At 40.8% G+C, this 16,664-nt stretch overlaps 1 protein-coding gene across 5 annotated transcripts in view; it reads left to right on the top strand.

Annotated features, from left to right (window-relative positions):
* rapgef6 (Rap guanine nucleotide exchange factor 6) overlaps positions 1-16,664 on the top strand; it is a 260,059-nt gene that overhangs the window by 55,250 nt on the left and 188,145 nt on the right. For all 5 annotated transcript variants that reach the window (XM_008104747.3, XM_008104745.3, XM_008104746.3 and 2 more), the window contains exons 3-4: positions 13,078-13,134; positions 15,853-15,936. In XM_008104747.3, coding sequence (XP_008102954.2) covers positions 13,078-13,134; positions 15,853-15,936 — 141 coding nt within the window. The remainder of the gene's footprint in view (positions 1-13,077; positions 13,135-15,852; positions 15,937-16,664) is intronic.

Genomic DNA, 16,664 nt, shown 5'->3' with positions numbered 1-16,664 from the left:
CCTCACTGTGAGAGCTGTTCGACAGTGGAACTCTCTCCCCGGGGCCGTGGTGGAGGCTCCTTCCCTGGAGGCTTTTAAGCAGAGGCTGGATGGCCATCTGTCGGGGGTGCTTTGAATGCGATTTCCTGCTTCTTAGCAGGGGGTTGGACTAGATGGCCCATGTGGTCTCTTCCAACTCTACTATTCTATGATTCTATGATTCTATGATTCTATCTGTGGTAAATTCGCGGCGAGGTCCGGGAAGCAAGGCAATGTCCGTGGAGCAAAACAAGGTCCTGGGAAGCAAGGCAAGGCTGGAAACGGGAACGAGGGCTTGGAAGCGGGAGTAGCGTAGTCCACACACAACCTACTCCCGAAGCTGACGAATTGACTCCGCAAGATTCCTACGTGGGCAAAACACCTAAATAGGGTCTCGTTTTCCCACCAAAGAACAATTCTCTGGGGAACCAGAACCGAAAGCCATTCTCTGTGTCCAGATGCATGACTCCCTAAAGTTTCCCATGGGAAGCAGGCTTAATCAGCTGAATGCCTGGCAGCTATCCTAGCGCTCCTGCGAGAAGCCTCCTGAGCGCTTTTCTGTTGTTTATAATAATCGTGGCGAGAAAATGGGGGAGATTTCGGCTCAAGGCTTGTTTGGCAGACTTCTGGAAGGCAAGTCTCCTGCAGGTGCAAGGCCTCCAATTCTGGCTGAAACAGCTCCAATTCTGGCTGAAACGGTGGGAAACCGAAGTTTTCCTCTTCATCTGTCACAACAGTGTTAGGAACGGGACTACAAGGCCCATGAGTCATCACACTTCCACACAGCTATATTACCCATTTATAATCTTATATTATCTGCTTTGAACTGGATTATCTTGAGTCCACACTGCCAGATAATTCACTTCAGTGTGCATTTTATACAGATGTGTAGAAGGGGCCTCATATAATCCAGTTCTAAGCAGATAATATAAGATTATACAGTAGAGTCTCACTTATCCAACATAAACAGGCTGGCAGAACGTTGGATAAGTGAATATGTTGGATAATAAGAAGGGATTCAGGAAAAGCTGATTAAACATCAAATTAGGTAATGATTATACAAATTAAGCACCAAACATCATGTTATACAACAAATTTGGCAGAAAAAGTAGTTCAATGCTCAGTAATGCTATGTTGTAATTACTGTATTTACAAATTTAGCACCAAAATATCACAGTGAATTTAAAACATTGACTACAAAAATATTGACTACTAAAAGGCAGACTGCGTTGGATAATCCAGAACACTGTATAAGCGAATGTTGGATAAGTGAGATTCTACTGTAATATGAAATAATTACTGTGGTAATTGAGTCCAACCCAATTCGGCCATGGAGGACACAATCCAAGCACGCCCAACAGATGGCCACCCAGCCTCTCAATAATAATAATAATAATATAATAATAATAATAATAATAATAATAATAATAATAATAATAATAATAATAATATCATACAATCTTAAGGTTAGGAGACACCCCTAAGGATCATCCAGTTCAACTTCCTTCTACCATCCAAGACAACACAAACCAAGCACTCCTGACAGATGGCCATCCAAAATCTGCACAGTAATAATACAAATCGAATCATAGAATCAGACAGTTAGGAGAGACCCCTAAAGGCCATCCAGACCAACCCAACTCTGCCATTGGACGATACAATCCAAGCACTCCCAACAGATGGCCAGCCAGCCTCTCAATAATAATAATAAGAATATCATACAATCCTAAGGTTAGCAGATACCCCTAAGGATCATCCAGTTCAACTTCCTTATAACATACAGGAGGACACAATCCAACCACTCCTGACAGATGGCCATCCAATATCTGCACAATAATAATACACATCAATCATAGCATCAGACAATTAGGAGACATTCCTAAAGGCCATCCAGTCCAACCCAATTCTGCCATGCAGGACACAATCCAAGCACTCCCAACAGATGGCCACCCAGCCTCTCAATACTAATACTACTACTACTACTACTACTAATAATAATAATAATAACATCATCATACAATCCTAAGGTTTGGAGTGACCCCTAAGGATCATCCAGATCAACTTCCTTCTACCATGCAGGAGGACACAATCCAAGCACTCCTGACAGATGGCCATCCAGCCTCTACATAATAATGATTATGAAGATGATGATGATAATAATAATAATAATAATAATAATAATAATAATAATAGAAGCATAGAATCCAAGAGTTTGGAGAGACCCCTAAGGGCCATCCAGCCCAACCCTTTCTACTATGCAGCAGGACACAAACCAAGCATTCACAACACATGGACAACATATAAATACTATACAATACTACACAGGGACATAGACCCCCTCTACCCTCATCACTTTCACAGTACACAAACAACCAAATGCATACTAAACATGAAGACAACCATACAACAGACATTCAATACCACCACTACCTCAACAAGTTCTCACCAACACCACCAGACAACGCCACAGCAACGCGTGGCCGGGCACAGCTAGTATATATTAAAATGTAATGTGCCATTTTACTATGGAGTAAACAGCAAAACCACTGAATCAAATCACACCAAATTTGGCCACAGAAGACATAGCCATCCAGTCTATGTTTTTTAATAAAAAAACTAGAAAAATAAAGTCCAAATTAGAGGACAAGGAAGAGTCATTTTCATGCCACCTGCTGCCCTGTGCCTGTAAGTTTCTAAGGGTGCGGAGCTTAGCCTCAGCTCCTGCCAGCTTCGAAATGGCAGTTATTTTTGTCAGTTAGGATTTGTCAGTGTAGCACTGGAAGGAACCATAGGAAGCTAGAAGGTTCACAGAAATTCACGTCATGTCAGATCTGTATTAACTGAAGTCATGTCTGAACTGTATTAATTCAAGTCACATCAAAATTGTATTCAAATTAGATTAAAAAACCATATAAGACAGTGATAAATAAAGTCATGTCAACATTGTATTAAAGTCTGTGCAAAGATACGTAGAATCCAGTCATGTCGGGACTTTATACTGTGTGGCAATAACCATCCAGAACTGAGTAGACTTCAAAGATTTCCTTTCCTCACAGAGACTTTTGATTTCCCAAATACAGTCTCCAATCTGTCCTTTGTGCTAGGGTTCCTTCCAGTTCATTTAGTTAAGCACGGAGGCAGAACAGCCGTTCTCCCCCTTGCTACCAGTCAGAAGGGTAGGCCCCACCCCCTTTAGGCCCCGCCCCCACACTGCCTATAAAATACAGATTTTCTGATTTAAACTGGATTATATGGCAGTGTAGACTCAAGGCTCTTCCACACAGCTACAGGCCTGTAGTGTGTGTGTGTGTGTGTGTGTGGGGGGGGGGTTAGGGGTTCAACCCCCCCCAAATTTTTCAGGTTATAAAAAAAACCTGGTTTACTCATGAATTTTAACTGGTTAACCAAATCCCCATGCTAAATCTATGAGACGCAAAACATTAAGAGTCCCTCCAGGCACTATCTCAAGCAGATATTGACAGGTTTGTAGCGGGGGTGAGGGGTGCTAGGGGTTCAACCCCCCCCCCCAAATTTTCAACCACCCCCCCCCCCCGAATTTTTTTTTCTGGCTACTGCCCTGCACAGCTATATAACCCCAAATGCCAAGGCACATAATCCACAGTTTCAGCTTTCAGCTGGATTATCTTGAGTCCACACTGCCATATAATCCAGTTCAGTTTGGATTTTAAATAGTTATGTGGAAGCGGCCTCATATAATCCAGTTCTAAGCAGATAATATAAAATTAAATATAATATATAAAATAACTATGGTATAATAAAACAGAACATAAAAAAAACTCTAAAATCAGGACGGTAAATAAAGAACAACACTCAGAAGACAGTGAAATTTCAGACAGGAAACAATTTCAGATGGCGGTGAACTACTACAACTCCCAGATTCCCAGGGCTATTGTCCCGAAACATCTGTCAGTATCCACAGCAGGCAATGTTGAGTCTGTATGCGAAGTCTGATCCAGATCCGTCATTGGCTGGGTTCAGTGGTCTTTGGATACAGGTGAACTACAACTCCCAAAATCAAGGCCCATTCCCACAAACCCCTGCAGTATGTTCAGTTGGTCATGAGGCTACTCTGTGCAAAGTTTGTTCCTGGTCCATTGTCGGTGGGGGTCACTTTTTCTCTGGATGCAGATGAACTATAACTCCCTTCCCCCAAACTTGTCCAATATGTTCTATTCATTATGGAGACTCTGTGTGCCAAGTTTGGTCCTGGTCCATCATGGGTAGGGTTCAATTGCAGGTGTACCCAGTACCTACTACTCTCAAATGTCTAGGACAATTCCCCTCAAAACCCACCAGTATTCACATTTGGGTATATCAGGAATGCATGGCAAATTTGGTCCATCATTGTTTGGGTTCATAGCACTCTGGGTGTAGGTGAACTACAACTCCTCTAAATTTCTCAGTAGGAGTCAGAGTGCTTTGACTTGATGCAGGGTGAATGACAACTTCCACCATGTGGAGTCAATCCCCAAACTCCTCCAGGAAATTTAGTTGCTGCTCAGTTCTGCTCTGTTTGTTATGCAGACAGATTTGAAAGGGAAGGGCAGTAGGTGGGGTCATGCAAATTTCACACCAATGGACAACCCTGGGATGCCTGCCTGTGGTGGAGGACAATGCAAAATCTGGGATGAAATGCTCCCCAAACGTAGTGTTTGTGGAGGACATTGGCAGGGGTTGGGCTACATGTTCATGGTGCTTGCTGTAACCGCAATGTCAGTGGAAAAGAGTGACTTGGTGGCTCCTCACGAGTGGGAACTATAATCTGTTTGTGGAGGCCGGAGGCTGTCTGTGTGAACACCCGTGCCACATACATACATAGGATTTTTCACTTTTATTATGGGTATAGATATAGATTACAGTATTATTAGTATTATTATTATTGAGGCTGGGTAGCCATCTCTCAGGGGTGCTTTGATTGTGTTTTTGCTGCACAAGGCAGAAGGGGGTTGGACTAGACGGCCCAAGGGGTTCTTTCCAATTATTATTAGTATTATTATTAGTTTTATTATTATTGAGGCTGGGTGGCCTTCTGTCAGGGGTGCTTTGATTGTGTTTTTGTTGCACAAGGCAGAAGGGGGTTGGACGATATGGCCCAAGGGGTCCCTTCCAATTATTATTATTATTATTATTATTATTATTATAAACTCAAAATACAGGAAAGGAGATTCCACCTGAACATCAGGAAGAACTTCCTCACTGTGAGAGCGGTTCGACAGTGGAACTCTCTCCCCCGGGCTGTGGTGGAGGCTCCTTCTTTGGAGGCTTTTAAGCAGAGGCTGGATGGCCATCTGTTGGGGTGCTTTGAATGCGATTTCCTGCTTCTTAGCGGGGGGTTGGACTGGATGGCCCATGAGGTGTCTTCCAATTCTACTATTCTATGATTCTATGATTCTATTATTATTGAGGCTGGCTGACCATCTTCAGGGATGCTTTGTTTGTGTTTTTGTTGCACAAGGCAGAAGGGGGTTGGACTAGATGGCCCAAGGGGTCCCTTCAAATTATTATTATTATTATTATTATTATTTTTTATTATGACACAGCAAACAAGATAGATATTGTGCCGTTGCGCCTGGGGCTGTAAACTCTTAGTGAAAGAGGCATGGACGTGACATCTTTCCCCAGGGGATTGCTTCTTGCCCTCCTTTAGGGAAACTGGAACTCCCAAGGACCAAAACACTGTAGTTAACTCAAAAACTGGGTTTATTGTTCACAAAGAGGGTAAAAGAAAATATACATTACAGTCTTTGATTGTTTTAAGTCCGTGGAGCTTTTCCAGTTCCCTCTTTCTCTGGCTGTGAATGCCGGAGCAAACTCAGCCTCAGTCCAATGACCTATGTCTGAAGACACAGTCTTCCTCTGTTGCCAAAGGACTGATGTGAAGGCGCTTGAGACTCCTCAAGGTCGTTCAGGTTGGCCCTGAACATGAAGTGTAAGTCCCAAGGGTAAGAACCTCAGAATTGGTGCTAAGAGGTAACTATTAAAGGGCTTTTAGTGCCAAGTCTCTCTCTCACGTCCATCCGATAGAGAGCTTGCTGGTGGAATGAAAGGAGGAAACACTGTCCTACTCCAGGAAGAGGTGGAGTCAAACAGTTGAGCTGGGTGAGCAATATAACAGGTGCAAACAACATTGATTGACAGATATAAAAAACCAATCCAACTACATTTACAGGGTAAGGGCAAAATCAGGCATGATACAACAATTCAAATCTTGCAACTTTTAGTTTGACATATAGATGGCGCCACTCGCGCCGTCACAGATATGCTGGATTTCATATCACAAAATCACAAGTGTCTAGGACTGTGTGATGTATTTTCAGATGATGCGTGCAGATCCCAGTAGGGTGGCCTTTTGCAGTTGGCAGATCGTAATTTTGTCAATGTCTATTGTTTCGAAATGCCTGCTGACATCTTTTGGCATGGCACCCAGTGGGCCCATCACCACCGGGACCACCTGCACTGGTTTCTGCCAGAGTCTTTGAAGTTCAATCTTGAGGTCCTGATAGCGGCTGAGTTTTTCCTGTTGTTTTTCGTCAATGCGACTGTCACCTGGGATGGCAACATCAATGATCCAAACCTTTTCCCTTTCCAAAACTGTGATGTCTGGTGTGTTGTGTTCCAGAACTTTGTCAGTCTGGATTCGGAAGTCCCACAGTATCTTTGCGTGCTCATTCTCCAATACTTTTACAGGTTTGTGATCCCACCAGTTCTTTACTGCAGGGAGGTGGTACTTGAGGCATAAGTTCCAATGAATCATTTGGGCCACATAGTTGTGCCTCTGTTTGTAGTCTGTCTGTGCAATTTTCTTATAGCAGCTGAGGATATGATCAATGGTTTCGTCAGCTTCCTTGTACAGTCTGCATTTTGGGTCATCAGCTGATTTTTCGATCTTGGCCTTAATTGCATTTGTTCTGATGGCTTGCTCCTGGCTGCAAGGATCAGGCCTTCTATCTCCTTTTTCAGGGTCCCATTTGTGAGCCATAGCCAGGTCTCCTCCTTATCAACTTTTCCTTCAGTTTTGTCAAGGAACTTTCCATGCAGTGTTTTGTTGTGCCAGCTGTCAGCTCTAGTTTGTAGTGCAGTTTTCTTGTACTGATTCTTTGTCTGCTGTGCTTTGAAGAGTTTCTGATTTTTGACTTCAATCAAAGCAGGTTCTTCACTTTGCTTTACATATTCTGCCAGGGCATGTTCTTCTTCTTTGACTGCTTGTTTTACTTGTAAGAGTCCTCTGCCCCCTGATCTTCTAGGCAGATAAGCCGGTCAACATCACTGCGGGGGTGCAGTGAATGATGAATGGTCATGAGTTTTCTTGTTTTTCTGTCCAAATTGTCCAGTTCCACCTGTGTCCAGTTTATGATGCCAGCAGTATATCTTATGACAGGTATGGCCCAGGTGTTTATGGCCTTGATGGTGTTGCCTCTATTGAGCTTGCTTTTGAGAATTTTTCTGACCCTTTGTGTGTATTCTTTGCTGACCACAGTTTTCACATGTTCATGCTTGATGTTGTCCAGCTGTAATATGCCCAGATATTTATAGGCTTCTGGTTGGTGACACTTTATTGTTTGGCCATTAGGCATATTTATGCCCTCACTTTGTGATTTTTCCCTTCTTTAATGCCACTGTCAAACTTTTGTCCAAACCAAACTCCATGCTGATATCAGTGCTAAAAATTCGGAAAGTGTTAGTCCGAGACTGGATTCCAGTTTCCGTTTTCCCATACATCTTCAGGTCATCCATGTACATCAGATGCGAAATTTTGTGAGATTTCTTAGATGTTTGATAGCCGAGATTTGTTTTTTGTAAGATTGTTGACAGAGGGATCATGGCAATAATGAAAAGCAGAGGGGACAATGAGTCTCCCTGGAAAATTCTTCTTCTGATGTTGACAAGTCCATAGCTTTCATTTCCAACAAACAGTTCAGTTTTCCAGTGCTCCATCATGTTTTCAATAAAGGTGCCAATGTTTTTACTAATCCCGATGGCGTCCAGGCACTTGATGATCCAGCTGTGTGGGAGTGAGTCAAAGGCCTTTTTGTAGTCAATCCACATCATGTGAAGATTAGCTTTTCGGCTTTTACAGTTCTCCAGACTCATTTTGTCAATTAATAACTGGTCTTTTGTGCCCCTGCTTTTCCGTTTGTTGCCTTTGTGTTTGTTGCTGTAGTGGGCAGACATGTTATTGGCCTGTAGTTTCCTGGTGCTGCTCCTTTTGCTGGATCCTTTTGTATCAGGTATGTTTTTCCAGTTGTTAGCCATTCACTGATACTTCCTTTCTGCAGCATCTCATTGAATTGTTGGGTCATTTTTCCATGTAAACTAATCAGATGTTTGAGCCAAAATCCATGAAGTTGATCACTACCAGGTGATGTCCAGTTCTTGACTTTTTGCACTCGTTTGCTGATCATTTCAGTTGTTATTTCCATCTGTTCCATTTTGTTCTGTGAGAATTTTCCTTCAAACTCCTTTATCCACCCAGCGTTTTTGTTGTAGTTCTTATTATTTTCCCAAAGCTCTTTCCAGAACTTGGTTGTTGCAGTTTTCTCTGGCTTTATGGTTACTGTGTCTGTTGTTTGGTTCAGACTCTTGTAGAACCATCTTTGGTCTGATTGAAACAGTTGATTTTGTCTGTACTGGATGATTCTGGCTTCATATCTTTCAATTTTTCTGGCTGTTGCTGTAATTTGTTCTTTCACAATTTCCAAAGCTTCTTCAATTTTTCTGGTGTTCAGCCAGTACTTTCTGATCAGGTATTGCTTGATTTTGTCATTCTTCAGTTTCTTCTCTTTCATATTTTTCAGGTTACTTGCATCTGATTTGAGTTTCTTGATTTTCAACTCTAGCCTGACCTTCCACTTTGGTTTCCCAGTCAATTTGTTTTGGGGTTGCCTTGGTTGTAGGAGCCCAAGCTCTTCTGTTACTATCACTGCTGCACTGTAGGCATACTGGTTTGTTTGTTCAATTGATGTTATTTGGACAGAGGAGAGTACTGTATTCACATCTTTCATGAGAGGCACCAGGTGTTTCTTGGGCACTGTTTTTAGAGTTGGGAGTCGCTTTCTTATTGCATTTGCTTCAGCATGAGCCATGATCTTATCCTTGAGCTCTTGTTGTCTTGCTGTCAAGGTTCCTGGCGGTTCAACAGGTGTTTCAAGTGCTGGTTCTTCAAATTCTTGCAAAAGCTCCACACTTTCTTCTGGTTCAATCTGTTCCATCATTCCAAGTATTGCTGGAGTCTCTGCTGCTGTCTGTGCTGTGGACTGATGGTAACTTGCTTTGCAGATTTTCTGGATTTCTTCGAGTTATTATGATTATTATTATTATTATTATTATTGAGGCTGGGTTGCCATCTGTCACGGGTGCTTTGATTGTGTTTTTGCTGCACATGGCAGAAGGGGGTTGGACTGGATGGCCATGCTTTCTCTTAGATATCTATTATTATTATTATTATTATTATTATTATTATTATTATTATTATTCATATTAATATTATTAGGGCTGGATGACCATCTGTCACGGTTGTTTGGATTGTGCTTTCTCTGCATTAAGGCAGAATGAAGGGGGTTGGACTAGATGGCCTTTAGAGGTCCCTTCCAACTCTAGGATTCTATTAAAGGAGTATTCGTCGAACACGAGCCAACAGTGTGATGTTGCAGGTGAAAAGGCCAATGCCGTTCTAAGATACATCAATAGGAAATGCCAGAGAGAAAGGGAAGTGATATGATACTTTACCTCGGCTGGTTTAATTGCTTTTAATGATAATTATTTAATGCAACTGTTTCTTTTAATTTATTGTACAATGTTTAGTATTGTCTTTTGTTTAATTTTTTTTTGTTTTTTATTTATATAGGCATTGAATGTTTGCCTGTTACTATGTTGGAAGCCGCCCTGAGTCCCCATGGGGAGATAGGGCAGGTACAAATATTATTTATTGTTGATACTATATTGGTTTTGTTGACCCTCTTTTTCCATTTACAGAGCTAATGTCCTGTTTTTCTTTGACATATTTAGCCTACTGATACTTCAATTACTGTAAATTTATTGGTATCTATATTTATTTTTGTAATTGGCCAGTATCTGCTTCAATTCTCACCCTCGGCTTATACTCGAGTCAATAAGTTTTCCCAGTTTTTTGTGGTAAAATTAGGTGCCTCGGCTTATATTCGGGTCGGCTTATACTCAAGTATATACAGTACTTAAAAGCAAATACGAATTCTCTGTTTTGAATAGACATACATGAAGTTGCACCATAAATAGTGAAAATCAGTGAACTACGGCCTACATCCAATTGTTAATCTTTGCTAGAGTAGTAATGATAAATCAGTAGAGTCCCGGTTATCCAAGATAAAGGGGTGGGTCCAATCTCGGATAACTGAACTGCTCGGATAAACTGGCAATCCGGTTTAGGGAAGCGCCCTGTGATGGCTGCTGCCTAGCAATTCTCTCAGGATGCTTCCCAAGGGGCGAGCCCTCGCCGAGGGACGTCTTCCCGGATCTCCCTCGGCCAGGCCCTTTCCTCCAGCAAGGGCCTGGCTGAGGGAGATCCGGGGAGATGTCCGTCGGCGAGGGCTCGCCCCTTGGGAAACACCCTGCGAGCGTTGCTGCAGCAGAGATCGCGGGGCACTTCCGGGGTGTTTCCTCTTCCCTCTACTTCTCTCTAGAGAAGGAGAGGAAGAAGGAGGGGTGCCTCCGGCGGCGCCTCGGATAATATGGAGGCTCGGTTAACAGGGACTCTACTGTAATAGTAATTTTATTTCTTACCCACCTCTCCTTGTGGCTTGAGGTGGGTTACAACACAGCTAAAAATTTGTAATGTTCTGTTCCCCAAGCTGAACTCTCCCCAGGCGCCTTATTCTTGGCAAGAACAGAGTTAGAAACACACAACAAAAGGTGTATCAGTAAACAAAAAGGAATTTAATTATATTGAAGATCAGCACCCTAACTCTTCCCAGGGTATAACCAACCAACGATTATTTGATGGAATAAATGGGAGCTTAGATTTTAACAGGGTTTCTCTTGATTTCTTCCAAAGAGATCCTCTTTCTATCCTCTTTTTTGTTTTCTTGTCTGGATTTGACTTCTGTCACCACCTCCTGTTTAAATCTCTTTTCTTCTTCAAACTGATGACTTGTTTCCCCAATACTTCTGCGCAGACATTACTTCAATTGGGATGGTTTAATCTAATTACGAAGACTCAATCCCGACGCTGCCACCAATTGCGCAGATGCTAAAGCCAATTGGGAAGACTCAAGCCAATTGTAATGGTGTCAAAGCAAATTGTAAATGCTGTTTCCACTACTGAGGGGATTTTTGAATCTTTTGATCCCTCTAGATTATATATATATCACCTTTATATGAGGGGAAGGATTACAGGGGGTGATCTTTATTTCAAGATCCCAGCCTCTGTCTCTGTAGTTAGGGATTTCTGTGTTGTTGTTCCCTTTCTGAGGTAACTGTGACTATTACTCTTCCCCAATTAGGTGATTTATTAAGGTAACTGCCACCAACATGAGGCTTTTGAATTATCACCGATGAAATTTGGCTCCACAGACGCAGATGAGATGTAATGAGTCAGTTGTTAGCAAAGGACAACAAGTTTATTGCGTACAAAGCTTATGGTTGCAGGTTGATTGATTTACTTATGGAACTTTAGATAAGTTTTAATAAATCTTATAACCACCACACCAGTAGTCTCTGGTGTAATTCTCCTACTGATGATATAAATTGTAGTGAACTCTAACCTCAGCTGAGCTCCTTAGTGAACAATGTCCCAACTACAATAAAAGCCTTTAATTTGATCTACTACTGATCAAATTCCTGATCACTAGTCCTTCCCAACTAGAGATCTTGACTAGGCTTCCTTTAGTCTGCCTTGACTAAAGATTTTTGGCTAGGCCTGTCTCCTCAGCCCTTTTTGACTGAAAAGCCTCCCGCCATGCACTCCCTGGCTTCTTTTTTTTAACTCCCTCTTTTTCCTTTTCTTGGCTCCGCCCACTTCTCCCTCTGGTGTGCTAGCCAGCTCCGTCTCCTTGGTAACAGCACTACTGTGGATTGAAACAAGATGGCTTCTGTTTCAGCTACTGTGTCAACTAAACACCAATACAGACTCTAACAGTTAAAATTAAACATAATAACTATGACTTCTCCACACTTCAAACTTGTTTCTCCAAGTTTTAAACTTAGTTTCCTCAACCTTTGATATGGAAAATATCACAGCCATTAGGCTTCTTGACACTGTCAGAATGATTAGCTGCAAAGGAGTAGCTGAGGGGGACCGCAAGCTCCACCTCTGGGGGGGGGGGGTCGGGTTCTTAAAGGGACAGGTTCTAATAAAGGTTCCCTCCCACATAAAACTATACAAAAAGGAAATAAACCTATTCTAAATAAAGGAACAATTGAGGCTCCACAAAGATAACATGGGGGCATGACACATCATCATTTTAAATATTCTATAAAATAGATATATTAAAATGTATTTCTGTAAAATACATGTTAAAATATACAGAACAAAGATTGAAACATAAGACACAAGTTTAAAATTATTGATTAAAACTGACTGAGTAGAATTAGTGTTCCTTTTATAAGTGTTCACTGCCAATTTTTTCTTAAGTCATCTGTGTTTAGGAGTTAGTATGCTTTGTTATTTGCTCTGGATACATTTATGATAAATATTTTTGGAAAATTACATTTTTTATCTAATAAAAAGTATAACTTCTTACACTTCTGGATACATTTTTTTGTTCATTTGTATGACCCTTTATGGAAAAATAATTGGGTACATGGATATGTTGAGTGATTACAAAATATTGTGTAAAATGAAGATTGTCCCAGGATTCTGTGTACTGGATTCATTTGGAGGACACCTGAGTGCTTGCTTGTTCTAAGACTGTTTTCAAACATTGCTTCTCAGCTTTAAAGTAAAAATATTAATTTGTGTCTTCACTAATAATTGTTATTGTATTAGAAGAGTGTCATAGTCAATTGTGTGCAGTTATCTATTGCAAAATACACACATTTAGTGATATAGATTTTTCTTCTTCTCAGAATTATGACTTCCAGTGCACGTTATAAAAGGTACGATGGAAATCAAGTTCTATTTTGGTAAGTACATGTAAACATTATTTGAAATGAAAAACATAAGATATCTAAGAAGAAAAGAAATCAGTGTTGATGTAGATTATATCAAAACACTTTCAATCCAAAAATATGCATATGCACTTTCATAGTCAATACAATTAAGGAAGTGGCATGAGCCATCTGTTATGCAAAATCATTCTTATTACCTTATTGTCTTGATACACTGTGGAAATGTCAGTGCTCCTGGGATTAGTATTGGACAAGCACGACTTTTGTTGAAGTGTAAACTAAAGAAAGGCAATACAATTTCATGGTATTTTGGATGTCTGGAGATTTACTATAAGTAGGACACAAGGAAGAAAAGTTTTTTTCCCCTGCAAGTTTTCAAAGACGATGTTTTTTTCTGTTAGCTTTTCTATGTACAATACTCAGTGAAATTGTTTTTTTACCCCCCACCCCACATTTTACAACTGTTCTGTTCTACAGCTACTGTTTTGTCCAGTAGTTTCGCATTCAATTAAAATATACTTTATTAAAGCAATAAACAGTGATAATGCATCATTTTTTCTCTTGTTAGAATGGAGAAATGTGTTGCTTAGTTACACAGACCAACTTGTAAAACATCAGAAATCCAGTATTTCTGCAGAGATTTCATCTTATGCCCTCTATCTTAGCAGTTTGTTATTGATTTTCAAGACAACAAATAATACAAATAAATGTTCATGTCCAAAATGATATGTGCACAATCCAGTCTTTCAGTTCTGCCTTGGTGTATATAGATTCAAAATGGCAGCAAAAAGATATGTGTACAAAGGCCATGTGGCACTTTTTATGCAGCTAGTAGGCTAGGTCATGTCCTCTTCTCTGTATAGTAATTAACAAATAATAACATTTGTGTAGCACCTTTTGCCAACTCCATAACGTAAATGAATATTTGTTTTATCATATTAGCAGGAACTGAAGGCAGCTATTTCAGAGGTGGGGTTGAAGATGAAAACCTTTTGATTTGTCTCATAGCCACTGCTGAATTATTGCAGTGCTGTTCAATTATCCCAGAAAACATGATGGATACCCAAGATAGTGTTACTTGGTCTTCAAGCTGTTGACTTTGTCTGTAGAAAGTTTATAGAAAAGGGAGAGAAAAAGAGAAATAATTGTAGTTGATGTGTACAAATAATGGCCAATCACTCACCCATTAGAAAAGTAGTGACTGATCCCATACATGAACACCCAACCTAATTTACAAAATTTTGTAATTACAATTTAATTAATAAAATGTTAACAATAAGTTCTTTGCAATTTATGTATTTTTTTCCTTTATGTATTAATTAAATGGTGGTTTGACAAAGTCAGTGCCCACAAAATTAGCCATTTGAGATCTTGGGAGGGAAGCTCAAATGTTTGAAGGACTTTTCTGCTACTTAGAATCATAGAGTTGGAAGAGACTGCAAGGGCCATCCAGTCCAACCCTGTCAGGACCCAGGCTGCAGAACACCAATAACCATGCGCAGAGACCAGAATCTATCTAATATCTTTATTAAGGAAATATATAAAGTCAATAAAAACAAGTGAAGAATATAGTTCAGAAATAGACCTTTCAGGAAAGGTCAAATATAGTCCAGGAAAACAATGTCCAATATGTGATATTAGAGTCCAAAGTTATAATCCAATAACCGAAACACACACTTTGCCAAGCAAAGTGTGGGGAGATGACAAGGTCTTTTAGTCCATGGAGGCTTGACAACAAGGCTGGAAAACAACTAGATACTTGGCTAAGCAAGACTTGATACGAGGCAACAAGGAACAAGAACAGGGTCCGTGGCAAGGTCCGTGAAACAAGGCGGCTTGAAACTTGGTCCGGGAACGAGGAGCTGGGATTACGAAGTCCACACACGATCTGACTCCACAAGCTGACGAGTTGACTCCGCAAGGTTTCCTTCGCGGGAAAACACCTAAATAGGGCCTCGCTTCCCGCCAGAATAACATTTTCCCTGGAGAACTAGAAATGAAACTCAACTCTGTCCAGATGCATGACTCCTTAGAATTTCCCAAGGGAAGCAGACCTAATCAGCTAATTGTTTGGCTGCGATTCTGGCGCTCCGGCGATTCGCCTCCCTAGCGCCTCTATCTTTATTATAATTGTCCTTTCGAGAAAACGGGGGAGAATTCTGCCCAAGGCTTGTTTGGCTAACTTCTTGAGGGCAAACATCCTGCAGGTGCAGGGGCTCCGTTTCTGGCTGAAACGGTGTAAATCCCATGTTTTCCTCTTCGTCTGTCACAATATTACTAGCGCGATTCTGGCCAGCGCGATTCTGGCGCTCCGGCGATTCGCCTCCCTAGCGCCTCTATCTTTATTATAATTGTCCTTTCGAGAAAACGGGGGAGAATTCTGCCCAAGGCTTGTTTGGCTAACTTCTTGAGGGCAAACATCCTGCAGGTGCAGGGGCTCCGTTTCTGGCTGAAACGGTGTAAATCCCATGTTTTCCTCTTCGTCTGTCACAATATTACTAGGAACGGGCCTACAAGGCTCATGAGACATCACAAACCCGCTGCTGTGCAAGAAACACAGAATCAGAGCACCTTTGACAGATGGCGAAATTCTTATATATTTGAATTTTTTTCTCAGTATGTGTGAGGCAGACCATGGTAGGAAAGTAAATAGGAAACATCTGGTTAGGAATATTTGATATATGGTACACTTTACCTTGTGTTGCAGGCCTTAATATTTGCTCTTTTCTGTAGCTCAGACACTATTGCAAGATGCTGGTATATTCTTCTATCTGGATCTGTGCTAATGAAAGACTCCATGTTTTTGCCACCCTGCAGGTATGTAAAAAATCAGTATCTTTTTAGTATAGAGAACAAATAAATTGGAACATCCAGGTTAAGTGTGTTTGTATTTCAGGATGAAACAGGACAGGCTGTTCAAGCAAATAGAACCCAGTTATCATAATGTGTATGCTACAGTTGATTATGTTGTTCTTGTGTTGATTCTTGTGTTGGATACCTGGGATTCCTTCAGTTTTATTTCATATACTGTCTGTATAATTGGCTTGTTTTTAAATTCCGTCCATGGTAATTGTTCCAGCTTTGATTGGTGTAGCAACTAACTGGAAAAATGCACAAGAAAACAGAATTATTAGTTAAGGAAAGCATGGAATACAGTACGTCCCTCCTAGCCATAGATTAGATATTCACAGTATCACTTACCCATGCTCCAAAAAATTCCCTCCTCACCCCCGAAGTGTTTGTGAGCTAAGGTCTCCAGTAAAATTCTATGGTATGTGTCTTCTTTTTAAAAATTATAATTCATTATATGAGTAGATTTTGTAAATTTCTTCCATACACGTCATTTATCTATCACAACATTTTCCCATCTTCTTATTTTTCACTCTTCCTCCTTTCTACATTACCCATTCATTTGTCTAACATATTTTAGTTCTGTTCACCTTTTTTTTCTTTTTTCTTTTTTCACCTTCCCCTACTCCATACCCATAACACAATATTTACATTGGCGTCACCACTTTCCATTCATTCCATATATATAGGCCATT

This window comes from Anolis carolinensis, chromosome 2 (assembly GCF_035594765.1).
Source record: "Anolis carolinensis isolate JA03-04 chromosome 2, rAnoCar3.1.pri, whole genome shotgun sequence".
Lineage (NCBI taxonomy): Eukaryota > Metazoa > Chordata > Lepidosauria > Squamata > Dactyloidae > Anolis > Anolis carolinensis.
This window is presented reverse-complemented; position numbering and strand designations above follow the sequence as displayed.